At 46.8% G+C, this 13,808-nt stretch overlaps 1 protein-coding gene across 1 annotated transcript; it reads left to right on the forward strand.

The window, feature by feature from the left end:
- Positions 1–663: 663 nt before the first annotated feature.
- Positions 664–4,359, forward strand: LOC101976426 (keratin, type I cuticular Ha4). The gene is made up of 7 exons (XM_078041213.1): positions 664–1,011; positions 1,118–1,200; positions 2,070–2,226; positions 3,073–3,234; positions 3,327–3,452; positions 3,598–3,818; positions 4,275–4,359. The coding sequence occupies exons 1-7, from the start codon at positions 664–666 to the stop codon at positions 4,357–4,359; spliced, it is 1,182 nt and encodes a 393-aa protein (XP_077897339.1).
- Positions 4,360–13,808: the final 9,449 nt, after the last annotated feature.

Here is a 13,808-nt window from a genome sequence, read left to right on the forward strand (position 1 = left end):
TTAGTAGGATTCCCATCCATCAAGCCAGTTTCCATTTTATTTCCCAACCACAAATGCATAATTGTTTTCAATCTCTCCATGAACTGTCCAATGCCCTAAGTCCCAACCAACAGCAAGAATCAGGAGCCATAGAGCTAACACAGGGTGAGTGTTCACTGTAAGGACTGTTGAAGTGAATTCTGAGAAGTGGGTAGATTTGGGAGGAGATAGCTTCCTGAAAGAGTGTTCACCTACAGCTCTCATTCCAGGCAGTGCCATGGCAGGACCTCAAAGGACAGGAATCTGTGATTCCCCAGCGACTCCACCCCATGTCCCTGGCAGTCCGTCCTTCCCTCTGAGTAATGGGGTAAGCCTTTTGGGGCTGGAATGATTCTGCCTCCTTTGAAGTCTTCTGATGAAACTCTGATTTCATCAACCACTGGCACTCAGGAAGAGCCTGGTGTGACACAAGCTGAATGGAATCATTTTATAGGAGGAGGGGGGACTCTTTGGAAGCAACTAACTAGCATATTTTGAAGAAAAATTAGCTGAAGCATTTGGTCAAGCCCCCACCCACTATTAAAGGGTATAAAAGGACCATGGAGGAAGCAGAGACTCAAACCTCACCCACATCTACCTCCAGCAGCTCTCTGCTCTTCCACCGCCTCTCCAAACCCAAGCACCATGCCCTACAACTGCTGCCTGTCCAACGTGAGCTGCCGCAGCAGCTGCTCCTCCCGGCCCTGCGTGCCCCACAGCTGCCATGGCTGCACCCTGCCCGGGGCCTGCAACATCCCCGCCAACGTGGGCAACTGCAACTGGTTCTGTGAGGGCTCCTTCAATGGCAGCGAGAAGGAGACCATGCAGTTCCTGAACGACCGGCTGGCCAGCTACCTGGAGAAGGTGCGCCAGCTGGAGAGGGAGAACGCGGAGCTGGAGGCCCGCATCCAGGAGCGGAAGCAGCAGCAGGACCCCTTGGTGTGCCCCGGCTACCAGTCCTACTTCCGGACCATCGAGGAGCTCCAGCAGAAGGTGAGGAGCAGAGCATGGTGGGGGCCCAGAAGCAGCTGTCTGTCTTGGAACTCGTGAGATATCCTCAAGTTCAAGTGGACCTCACATTAGAACCAACTTTTTTCAGATTCTGTGTGCCAAGTCTGAGAACTCCAAGCTGGTGGTGAACGTTGACAATGCCAAGCTGGCCTCTGACGACTTCAGAACCAAGTATGTTGAGCCTTTTTGGACTAGAGGACCTCCAGGGTCCCTACAGCTACTCCATGGCCCCATGAGCCTAATGTTGCCCGGAAGGGACGAGAAAGCCATCTCTTTCTTTTTATTTCTCCCCCTCAGTCTAGTTAAGTCAAGTCAGTTTCGAATAGAAACCCACACTGAAGGGCTGCCCTGCCCTTCAGTAGATACAGGTTGGTTATCTCTTATCTGAAATGTTTGGGACCAGATATGTTTCAGATTTTGGATTTTAAAAAATGTTGGAATATTTGCAAGTACATAATGAGATACCTTGGAATTGGAACTCACATCTAAACACAACATTTATAGATGTTTTACACACAAAAAATACACATAGCCCCAAGGTAATTTTATACACTATCTCTGGTGCACTACAGTTTTGACTGATTTGTCAGAAGATCAGGGGTGGAATTTTCCACAGTGGTGTCACATCATTGCTCAACCCATTTTTGGATTTTTGAGCGTTTCAGATTTTTGGATTTTCTGATTCGGAATGCTCAACCAGTATTGGTCTTTCTGGAAGGGTTTCTTAAACCCCCAAGTTCAGAGATTGAAGTTAATTGTTTTCTGGGAATGGATCAATTTGATCATCTTTTAGCCAACAAAATTGAGAACAGAGGGAGAGACTCCATCCTGTGGTCCCTGTGGGCACCTCCTGGTGTTAGTTTGAATCAAGAGCCTTTTCTGGTCTATCCACGTGTAGCATGAAGGAGACAGGGAAGAAAAGGGGCAGAGAACTGTGTAGGTTCAAGAAGATCTTGGCCAATCCTATCCAAAAAAAGATGCCAGAGAGGAAGGCAGGCTTCTTGGCTGGCTTCTCCTCCCACTCTGATCTGTGTGCACAGGTACGAGACGGAGCGGTCCCTGCGGCAGCTGGTGGAGTCGGACATCAATAGCCTGCGCAGGATCCTGGATGAGCTGACCCTGTGCAGGGCCGACCTGGAGGCCCAGGTGGAGTCCCTGAAGGAGGAGCTGCTGTCCCTCAAGAGGAACCATGAGGAGGTATGAAGAAAAATTGTAAAAAGCCACCTTCAGAGCTTCAGAGCTGAGACTTTCGTATTGGGAATCAGATGGTAGTAATGTCAGACTCCCTGGCATGGAACCCTCTCCTGAAGAACTCAAAGTTGGTTCATAAAAGGATGATGCTGTATCCACATCACGAAGTGAAGTGAGCTGTGAATTCTCAGGCACCCAGGTGCAGGTTGGGCAGGTGTTGGAGATATTGAGGAATGACATCCATTGATTGAAGTTGGTCATTGTTAGGGCTTGGATTTGGTGTGGTGGTGGGGAGAGAATAGGGGGGAAAAAAAAGAAAAGAAGAAGAAGTCATGGCTTCTCTCTTTAAAGAGCTCACAGTCTAGAGCAGACAGACAGCCATGTTGGGTGGTGAAGGCAGAAGGAAGCAAGTTCTCTATGAGAGGTACACAAGCATGCACAAGCCAGTATGCCAGTGAGGAGACAGAGAACTCTTCCCAGTTGCAAGGAAGAGTGCAACGAAGGGGTGTTCTGACCTGAGAGAAGAGGCTGAGCAAAGACCCAGAAGTGGTGGAGCAGGGTACGTTGGGGTACGCTGGGCACGCGGTGCCTACAGGGATGTGATGAGAAATGAGGGAGGACTTGCACATGCCAGGAAATTAGTCTCCCAGGAGGTGTGAATTCCTTTCAGTTTGTTGGGAAATGTTTTAGGATGATCCTAAATCCTTATTGCTACCCAGTGTCTGCACCGATCTTTGGAATGATCAGGATATTCCTGTTAGTCCTTTGTTGGCAGGGCTGAACTCACTTCCCTAGAGCAGAAAGATAGCAGCTCTATTTCTGTGAGTTCAATCTTTCCCCTCCCTCCATCAGGAAGTCAACACCCTGCGCTGTCAGCTTGGAGACCGCCTCAACGTGGAGGTGGACGCTGCCCCCACCGTGGACCTGAACCAAGTGCTCAATGAGACCAGGAGTCAGTACGAGGCCCTGGTGGAGACCAACCGCAGGGAAGTGGAGGAGTGGTTCACCACCCAGGTGGGCATCCGAGCACCTGACCACTCAGGATTCAAGACCCCTGGGCCCTTAGGGCAGGGTCTGATCCTGTCTCCTCCCCTTGGGTGTTTCAGACGGAGGAGCTGAACAAGCAGGTGGTGTCCAGCTCAGAGCAGCTTCAGTCCTACCAGGCGGAGATCATCGAGCTGAGACGCACGGTCAACGCCCTGGAGATCGAGCTGCAGGCCCAGCACAACCTGGTGTGTATTGCAAAATTGGGGAGGCAGAGTCACCTCTGGGCCTCACACTCTCCTTAGCCCTTGGAGCTGGTGACTCTGCAAGCCCATGGAGAAACCCCTTAAAGGGGGGCAGCTCTCTGACACCCCTTTATCTTCCCCACCACAGAGGAACTCTCTGGAAAACACGCTGACAGAGAGCGAGGCCCGCTACAGCTCCCAGCTGTCCCAGGTGCAGTGCATGATCACCAACGTGGAGTCCCAGCTGGCCGAGATTCGGGCTGACCTGGAGCGTCAGAACCAGGAGTACCAGGTGCTGCTGGACGTCCGGGCCCGGCTGGAGTGTGAGATCAACACGTACCGGAGCCTGCTGGACAGCGAGGACTGCAAGTGCGTATGGGAGAAGGTTTTCTGGGATGATGGGTATGGTGGGAGTGTCAGACTCCGGGGGCACACACATGGTTGCCTAAACAATGTGCATTCATCGTCTTGTATGCAACCGATGTGCACAGGCAAAGGCCAAGGGAATGTCCCCTGCCACTGGGGGCTACTAATGCAGAGGTTGTGGCCGGGAGATTGCCTGTTAAAACAATATTTGATACCTAAGGTAGATTGTGTTAAATTCCGTGAGAGCTCAAGAGCATGAGATAGTATTTTCAAAAGAAGAATTTTCTGACCCTGCATATGGTATTTTGGGAAAGAGAGAAGGATTTGGTAACAGTCAAAATTCCATTCTAATTCCAACCACTGAGAAATCGTAGGTTGTCTCATTATGACCAAGGCAGTATGTGCAACTTAGGGTTCTCTCTCCTCCCCCATGCATTCTAAACCTCTGTGTCCCCTCAGCCTCCCCTGCAACCCATGTGCTACCACCAATGCGACTGGCAACTCCTGTGGACCCTGTAGCAGCTCTCAGAAGTATTGCTCTTAATTGAACAACTTGCATCCCCTTTGAAGACATCAGTGGAGCCATTTAAGGAACCATCCCCAGGTCCTTTTGCCAGGGCTCAGTGGCCGTTGAGAAATCTCTTCATGCCAACTGTGATTTCTAGACCGGGCCATGCTTCACGCTCACGTCATCAGCTCCCAAGGTCTGGAAAACTCCTTGGTGTTGAGACTTGTTCAGCTCCCCGTAATCTGGGCTCCAGGTATTACTTAGGGCGATTCCTGTACGTTCTGCCTCTTCCTGCTTTCCTTCCTTCTCTGGAATGCAGGGAGGCTACTTCATTGAATTCCCAATAAACTTTATTTCTCCGGCATAGTAAAGGTGTTTCTCATTCATGTTTATGCATCGTAAAGTACATGTCACGACTGCTTCATAAAAACATTCGACAACAGGAGGAGGGAATGGGTTAAATGGCTGACCAGAGCTACTGTGTCCACTGATAGACAGGGAGGAATATGCTCCTAGGGGACTCTCACCCAGGACAGGCCATGCAGGAAAACTACCCTTCAACACCCACCCCTGTCTCGCCTTGACCATCCTGAGAGTCCTCACCAAACTTCACCGCTGTCCCCCGCTGATATCCTCATCAGACTGGAATTTTCTTCTTCCCTTTCTCCTAAATTGCTTTAAGACTATTGTCTGTAGAAAGTGCCCAAAAAACAAATGAAACCAACCACAAAACAAACAACCCCCTCCCCCAAAAAACCCAGCAATATCCTCTCCTCTCACCTCTTTGTGACACAGATGTCACTGTTACAGATACCTTGAAATTCATCTTCCTTGATTTCCATAAATTCACACATCCTTGGTCCTCTCCTTATATCTCTGGTTGCCTGGGCTCTATTTCCCCTTTTTTGTCCCAGATGGAAGGATCACTTGAACCCTGAGATTCTTGTGCCACCGTTTTTCTTCTACATCCTTGTCCCTGGAGGACTAGCACCTCTAAGCTAAAGATTCCCAAATCTACTCTCACCTCAACTTGGGTTCCAGGTTTTCAGTTGCTCCATTCCATCTTTTTTCTTCCCTCCCTCCTTCCCTTCCTTCCTTCCTTCCTTCTTTCTTTCTTCTTGTGGCGTTTGGGATGGAACCTAAGGGTGATCCACCACTGAGCTACATCCCCAGCCTTTTCATTTATTTTTGTTTTTGTTTTAATTGTAATATTTTTTGTCTTATTAAATTGCTGAGGCTGGCCTTGAACTTATGACTCTCCTGCCTCAGCCTCCCAAGTCTCTGGGAGAACAGCTGTGCCTGGCCATTCCATTGTGAGTAATTGGACTAAAGTCCACCTTTGCCAAGCTGATTCACCTTGCCACATACTTGTTATACCTAAGCCATTGTTTTCTAACAAGATCCATTTCATGCAGCCAACCTTCTGTCCTTACTTTCTTCCTGTCATCACCACAGCCCAATTGTGCCAGAACAGTGAGGTAGGTTGCAGACAGGCCAGAGGAAGTATCCAGAGATAGCCTGTGAGGCATGGGATTTATTGGGGGAAGTGTACAGAGATCAGCGGCTGCTTAAGAAGAGTTCAATGGTGATAGACAGACAGCACCTCTCCTCCTCAGGGTGCTTTGCTAAGGAGTGACTCCTTCCAGTGTTTTGTCCAGTGGTGGTCAACTGGACAAGTGACATGTATCCTTTACACAGTGCCCTCAACTTCATGCCAGTCATCCCTGAGAGAAGGTTTGATATGTTGGGCTGCAGCAGCAGTCACTAGCATTAGCCTTCTTTGTTTGCTTGTCTGACCAGCATCCCAAGGAGCGGCTGTGCATGCAGGAAAGTGGTTTTCTATAGGCAGCACTAACTTGCTCTAGTTCACAGTGTGCATAAGAGAATGCCAGGGTTCTTCAAGATAATATATTTGGACCTTCCAACCCTGGCTTACTCTCACTGTATCCATTGACTTAGCTAGATTGTTGGAACAAAGGGATGCATTCAGTGTCATGGTGTTTTACTGCCCCCCTTTTCTTTAAGGATGGTACATTCCATCTCCCATGTAAAATGTACTTAAAATCTTCCATCTTCCACAGTATCCCTTGAGTGGCACAAAAGGATGTTACAGTGTAGCCAAATCCCACAATAGTCATACAAAGAGCAACAGAAGGTAAACAGTTCTGCTCTAAGAGCAAGTGGACTGAGTACAACGTATCTCCAGGTGCGGGGAAGAGACTGTAACCAAGCAGAGACAGGATTAGGACTAAGTTTACCTACAGCAGTAATATGGGTTTGCAATTTATGTAGAGCCAAGGAAATGTTATGATCATCATGAGGGGTGTACGCATAACATTCAGTATTTATAAGGATACAGGCACCTCCCTGTGCTTTGGCCAACATAACCAATGCCTTTTACTTCGAATCACCACCTTCCACGTTTGGGTAGTTTCTTTATTAAGCACGGTTTTGGCTCCGTGAGTAGTATTTAAGGCAGCAGCAGCGTGCTTAGCTAATGCTTCAACTTGGAACTCAATGTTAATGCTTATTGCTTCAGAAGAAGGGATAATAAGTGGGTAAAGCCACCAGGCAGCTCAAGTTACATTATGTTTAGTTTTTATAAAGTCCTAATTAGTAGGGATTGTAGATAAAGTGGGAAGTATATAAAATCTTTTCTAAGTGCATTGGCCAATCCAGTTATAAGGCAGGTATGGCCACCTGTACATGCCACATGTCCATAACTGCCCCCAAGGGTCAGGATATATTCCTCACATGTTGTTCAACTTTGCCATCCTAAATAGTCAGTGTCTTTGAGTATAATGGCTAAATGATGCCGATTGACAGGGGTCCAACCCATATTTACAGAGAGTAGAAAGGTATTGAAGCCATTTTTTTTCCTATACAGAGAGAAAATTTCCCTTTCATATTCATTCACTTAGCCACCCCAACCTGTCAATCAGAGTATACCACAGAAAGGCTTGGTCTTGTCCATTTGTTCCCATACCAAGTGGAAGACAAAGAAGAGTAAATTCAAGTTCAAGTCTATAGGGCATTTTGCCAGCTGCCTGGTGGTACATGTTATTTCAGCTTAACATTCACTTCCATTTCACCAAGGTAGCTGCAAGACCAGTGTAGGAGAACAGAGGTACCTTATGATATGTCTGGCAATCTGGGGATACTTGCCCATTATGCAAATAGATTAGCTCTAAGGATGAAACGTTAGACATTTTTAGCAGGTGTTAAAACCAGCGGATCTTGAATATTCAACAATATATAAGCAAACTGATAATTCTGAATGAGAATAGAACCAGCCTGTGACTCATCCCCAGATTTACAAAACATATTTCTTGTTCCAGTGAACCCTGAGGCTTTGGTGGGGAAGCCCATAATGAAATGACATATTCTCCTCCAGGGATAAAAGATCTTGGATTGGTAATTTTTTTCTGCTTTTGTCTTGTTCTAGTTCCTTTCCCCACACCATCAAATCCCCATTTGCTATTTCCATAGCCAGGAGATTGTATGGGCTCACTGTGGCAGGTCCTGTGGCAGTGACAACAGCAACTTATCCCGTGTTTCCATTTGTGAAGTGCAGATGTCCTTCTTAAGCATAATCATTTGGATCCAGATGATGTCCTCGGATTCTTGTATTGACATCAAGGAGGCACTGGAGCGTGTGCTGTGGTCACGTTCATTGGCGGTCCTGATGACCATCCTTACTTGGTCACTTGGTACACACTGCCAAGGATCCATCCTCCATGTTTAGTTGCTGTTTTAGCAGGCCATTCATTTATGCAATTGAGCCTGTTGCAGCTGGGTTATTAGGTAAGTGAAAATGCCAATATACGTTCAAATTCTGAGGCCATTCTTGTGCCATGTGGTCAGCAAAGAGTGGTCCCTTGTCCTTGTCTATGTCCTGAGGGGTCCATGGCCACACATGGTGCCAAGCATTTGAAAACAATGCCTGGTTGCCTTCTGTGCGGCCCTTCGGCAAGCGTATGCCCATCGTCATTCTGTGCATGTGCCTGCAGTGCCTGTAGCCTTCTGATGGGAGCAAGGGCCCAATGAAGTCAACCTGCCACTGTTGTGCATGAGTTATCCACCCTGTCCCCTGAGGCATTGGCTATAGCTGCTTCATGGCACAGGCAAAAGAGCAAAAGTCTCATATACATGAGTATCTTGGTGAGAACCCCTGTTGCTTTGCTGTGGGCTGAAGAGCTTCCTCTCCCTGGGGCCTGCCAAACCAGCCATATTTTCAGCTGCTACATCTTGCAGCCATCTAATATTAGTTAGGTCATTCTTCTGGATTGCCTGGTGGAGAAGCATGGTTGTATGCTACCACGTGATACACAGTCAAGTGTGACAGTCACTTCCAAATGTCTTTCCATCTTCTTCACTCCCTTCTGTAGCCATGACCAAGGTCCTAAGGGAACTCATTTATTGCCCTGCTGTTGCCACAACATCCACTCAAATGCATCAGGGGAGCTAAAAACATCCTGTCCCATAGTTGTTCTTGGACGAATGTGCTCAAGAACATAATTGTTCTACAACCAGTTTTGTTAACAAGAAAAGGCTCCAAGGTGCTCAAGTTCCCAGATCCACTGGGCTTTCCTTTTGACTAACTTATATAATAGTTTCAACCTTTGTGCTAAGTTTGGAATGGTAAAATGCCAGCATCTCAATATTCCTGAGAAAATCTGTGACTGTTTGATAGTAGGGGAAACTTGGACTTCATCTACAACAACAGACGATCCCAAGGACTTGGCAGACAACATGAGTCTTTGCAATTTGAAGGAACTGACAGCCCATTCTCTCTCTTAGAGATGTGCTACCACCATTTGTACTCCCTTCTGTAGGTGGGGAGAAGACTCAGAATTTAAAATCACGTCAATATAATGAAATATTGATAGTATGTCAGGTTTTGTCCATGGGACCAGAGAAGCCACTGCCACATCCCTTAACAAATGGCTGGGCTATGTACATGTCCTTGGGGAAGGACATCGAAAGGCCATGGTTGCCTTTCTCATATGAAAGCAAATTTCTCCTGGCTTTCCTTACTGAGCCCCTGGTGATTCCTTTGCCTTCTGTTTCTTCCACATTCTGATCCTTACTCCATATCTCTAGTTTCCTATTCTTTTCAGTGTTTCCCACATTAACTAGAGTCTGTGCTGCTGGAGAAATAGGAAGGCCCGCAAAAGGACCCCAGATTGATCCCAGAGCCCCATAGCCTTGCCCTGGAGCTCTTTGGAGAATGGTGTCCTTCATTCTTGCTGTGAGTGTCTATCAGTTTCATTATGTAGTTTTCTCCTTCATCCCTAACTCTCCCAGGTGATCTTGTGGATCTTCCATGGATTTTCCTGGTGAGTGATTCTCCAATATCAGGCCAATTTTTACAGGCTGCTTTCAGCCAGGATAATAAAGAGATGGCACGGTCTTTATTAACAGATCACAGGGCATGTGGTCTGAGGCAATTTTTTTGCATTTCACCCCATGGTAGGAATATGCCTGCAGTACCAGCATCCCAGATCTGTAAGAGCCATTCTGCTTTATTTTCCCTGTCTGTCTAAACTTCCCCCCAGTTTTACCAACTCATAAGCAGAGCAGTACCGACTCCCATGGAGGTATGCATGTGCTGGTCAGGAGGGGGCAGATTCTCAACATCCACTCTCCCAGCTGTGGCTGACCTGTCTCCACCTTTTGATTTATGACTGGCCAAGCCTCTGGCACCTCAGTTGGCTTGTCCCAGTCCTCATCCTCTTCTTCTGAAGTGCTGAGTTCTCAGGGGCCCCATTTAGGGGGGGGGGGTCCTGGTCCTTTTGAGCAACCACTGGATAGCCTTACCTTTTAGTTTAGCAACATGGCAGGCTAGTTTCCAAAGTTTCATGAGCACTCCTCACACGAGCAAGTAATGGCTCTGTAGCCCCTGAGTTAATGCGCTCATGCTCCATCTTTAATTTCTCATGCAATGACTTAACACGGGCCTGGACCCGAGCTCTGCCTCCCTTGCTGCCTGCACTGCCATGAGAAGGGGCCACCCTACAGCTGCTGCTGTCTTCCACAGGTCTTTCTTTTTCATTAGACCATGTTGAGTGCCCACCAGCAACGACACTCCTCCCAATCCTCGGGGGTCTTGAGGGCATCACCATAGTCAGGTGGCAGGTATCCATCATAGCCACCCCTCCCAGAGAGCTGGAAGACCATCTTGAGAGCCTCCTTCCCCACCATTTTTCATTTCCAACCGCGATCATCTTGGCACTTACAGAGGTTTATTTTACCGCCTGGCTGGCTCACCCATTGTCACACCCACAGCCCACTGTGCCAGGGCAGTGGGGTAGGTTGCTAAAAGGCCAAAGAAAGTGCCCAGAGATAGCAGATGAGACAGAGGATTGATTGGGGAAGATGTACAGGAGATCAGTGGCTGCTCCGAGCAGAGTGCAGTCGTGATAGGATGAACAGAGTAAGCACTTCTGCCCCTCCGGGCGCATTGCCAAGCCATGCATCCTTTCCCTCATGGCGTTCTGTCCAGTGGTGGCCAGCTGGACAAGTGACAAGTGTCATTTCCGCAGTGCCCTTGATCATCAAAGCTCAGTCCTTGTCCCTGATGCCCATCTAATAAGGAGGGTGAGGTTTTGAGAAAAGAGAAAAAAGAAGCTTTATTGCTTTGCTAACAAAGGAGCACACACCGTGGACTCTTGTCCCAGAGGCTGTGACTTGACTGCCAAAGGGCACAGAAGGCTTTTAAAGAGGTAGTACTAAGGCCACACTCCAATGGTGCCCTGTCAGGAGTCACGGTTCATTTGTAATATTGAAGAGACAGCTGCTTATTAGATCCTCTGGTGCCAGCTTTAAAGTGCAGATTCCTTTCTTTTTCTGTGGTCAGTGAGCTGAAGGCCAGATAACTCAGCTTAGTACGAGAAGAAGGTTAATCTTGCTTCTGCCATTATCAGGGAGGGGGAGAGGGGGAAGAGGAATAAAAAAAAAAAATGTCAGTTTAAAAACAAACCTCCAGTGGCAGAGCAGCAAGGGTTATGGTCAAAGCATGAAGTGGACCCCTGTTACACCCTCAGTTCCATGCCAGATGCCACTGGGTCAGGGTTTTATATATTGGGCTAGAGAAGCAATAGTGTCACCAACATTAGCTTGCTAAATTTGCTTATCTGGTCAGCATCCCACGGAGTAACTGACATGGTGTACATGCAAGAAAGTAGCTTGCTACAGACAGCACTGACTTGCCCTAGTTTGCAGTGTGCCTGGAGAATACCAGTGTCCTTAAGATAATATGTGTCTGGACATTCCAGCCAGGCTTACTGTCATTGTTCCTTTATCTTGGACAGATCTTAGGAGCATTCAGGGTCTTTTTCTTTTCTTTTCTTTTCTTTCTTTTTTTTACTGTACCCCTTTTCTTTAAGAGAGATACATGCCCCTCTTCAAGTTCAAGTTTATTCCTCTCTCATACTTTGCTTACAGCTATAATGATCTCCCATAAGCTCTACATCAGTTCATTTCCTCTGGAGGCTAATGTTCACTAGGTATCCCCAAGTGCACATTAATTCTACTGTACTCCCTCCCCTTGCCTCATCTTTGAATTTTGGAAGTGGTCAAGTTTATAGACCACACTGTCAATTATCCATTTAACTTAACTCTTTCTAAGGGACAAGTCCACAGTCCGTTACCTATTGCTCATGCCTGGTACTGGATGGGGTGATGAGAAACAGATACCTGAACTCCATTCCTGGTCATAGAATGTTTACAGCCTGGAATGGATCGATGGAAGAGACAGTCCTTCTAGACAGATGTCAAGGTGGCTCAGGGAAGGTATATTAAAGGATTACAAGTTTCAGAGGTGCGAGAGGGTGCAGAAAGAGGCTCCTCAAAGAAGGGAGCATCAGCCAGGGCTTTGAAAATAGGAGTGTCCAGTTCACATAAACTTTGTCTGCCTGCCTTGTTGACTTCAGGCCCTTCAACGGAGATGCTATCACCTAATTAAAGCTTACTACAAGGCGTGGGTTCCTGTAAGTGGAATAAATAAGGACGGTTAACGCTAATGGGGGTTCATGAAAAGGTTACGAAAATGATACACTTCCTATAGTTTTGATTTCAATAAAGTCTTACTATACGATATTACCTTCATCCTGAAATAAAGTTTGAAGGAATATGTTTGCACAGAAGAGTATGTGTGTGTGTGTGTGTGTGTGTGTGTGTGTGTGTGTGTGTGTGTGTGTGTAGGTCTGAGGGAAAGTTTCTCCAAGCATGATTTTTGCTTGATAAGGAGATAAGGAACAAGGAGGAGTATTTAGAGCCTGATAATCCAATGGCTAGCTTGGAACAGAGGACAAGGGTAGTGGCGGAAGGTGAAACTGCAAAGTAGGACCACATCTGATAGAGCTCTGCATGGTTACCCATGAGATTTTCATGCAAAATGGTTGCCGTATGATACCTCTAGCCGTGTACAGAGGTTGGGGTGTGATAGGTCCCAGAAGTTGGTAGAGTTGGATGGAAGAGAAGGATACAAGGATGATCAATTAGGAGACTGGTGAGAAACAGCAAGAACTGAGATGGGTGAAGGTGAGTGGGGCAGAGCATGGGTGGATTTAGAAGCATAATTTAGGATGTGGAAGCTGATCAAAAGTAGAACAGTGGAGGAAAAAAAGGAAGGAAACACTAAAGGGATCAAGCACCATATTAATCAGTGTTCATCAAAAAGGGTGAATCAATAGGATCTATCTATCTATCTATCTATCTCTAGATATAGAAAGAAATTTATTATGCAGAACTGGCTAATGTCATTATGGAGGCTAAAAAACCCCATAATGTATTATTGCAAGCTGGTGGTGTAGTTGTGTTCCAAGTCTGAAAGCCTGAGAACCAGGGGAGCCAATGGAATAAGCCTCAGAGTTTGAAGGCATCAATGTCTGAAGGTAGGAGAAAATGAATTTCTACCTCAAGAAGATGGAGTAAGTTCATCCTTCAAATACTGTCTTATTCTTTGGGACCTCAATGGATTAGATGATGCCCAGTCACATACGTGAAGGTGATGTTCAAATGTAATCCCTTCCAGAAACACCCTTGCAGATACACACAGAAAGAATGTGTTACAAGCTATCAGGGCATGGCTTCGCTCAGTCAAGCTGACTTGTAAAACCAACCATCAGATACACCTCCTATGGGTTTGAAGTTTTTGGACCTTATGAAAAAAAAATGATGGATCTTCAGAGGAGAGGGAGAGAGCTTGGGAAGAATGACTGGCGTTGAAGGCAATGTTAGAGAATCATCTAAATTAAGACGGTCATTGAGACTGTAGGAGTCAAAACCGTCAAATGGAAGATGGTGAAATACAGATGCATCTTTAGGGACCACTAAGATAAAAACAGAGCTCAGCAGAGGCTCTCCAAAGTCTCTGAAATGAGGCTCATCCCTGGTTTTTCCTGGTCTCTTAGGATAGAGGTGACATCTGGGTATAGCAGTAGGAGGAGGAAATAGAGAAGCAGCTGAAGGGAGGACACAGA

Source organism: Ictidomys tridecemlineatus, chromosome 3 (assembly GCF_052094955.1).
Source record: "Ictidomys tridecemlineatus isolate mIctTri1 chromosome 3, mIctTri1.hap1, whole genome shotgun sequence".
NCBI lineage: Eukaryota > Metazoa > Chordata > Mammalia > Rodentia > Sciuridae > Ictidomys > Ictidomys tridecemlineatus.

Excerpts from the sequence above, each read along its gene's own strand:
- LOC101976426 (XM_078041213.1), top strand. The coding sequence starts at position 664 with ATGCCCTACAACTGCTGCCTGTCCAACGTGAGCTGCCGCAGCAGCTGC. Across the intron at positions 1,201-2,069 it reads TCTGACGACTTCAGAACCAA|GTACGAGACGGAGCGGTCCC; the intron begins GTATGTTGAGCC and ends CTGTGTGCACAG. Across the intron at positions 3,819-4,274 it reads CTGGACAGCGAGGACTGCAA|CCTCCCCTGCAACCCATGTG; the intron begins GTGCGTATGGGA and ends GTGTCCCCTCAG.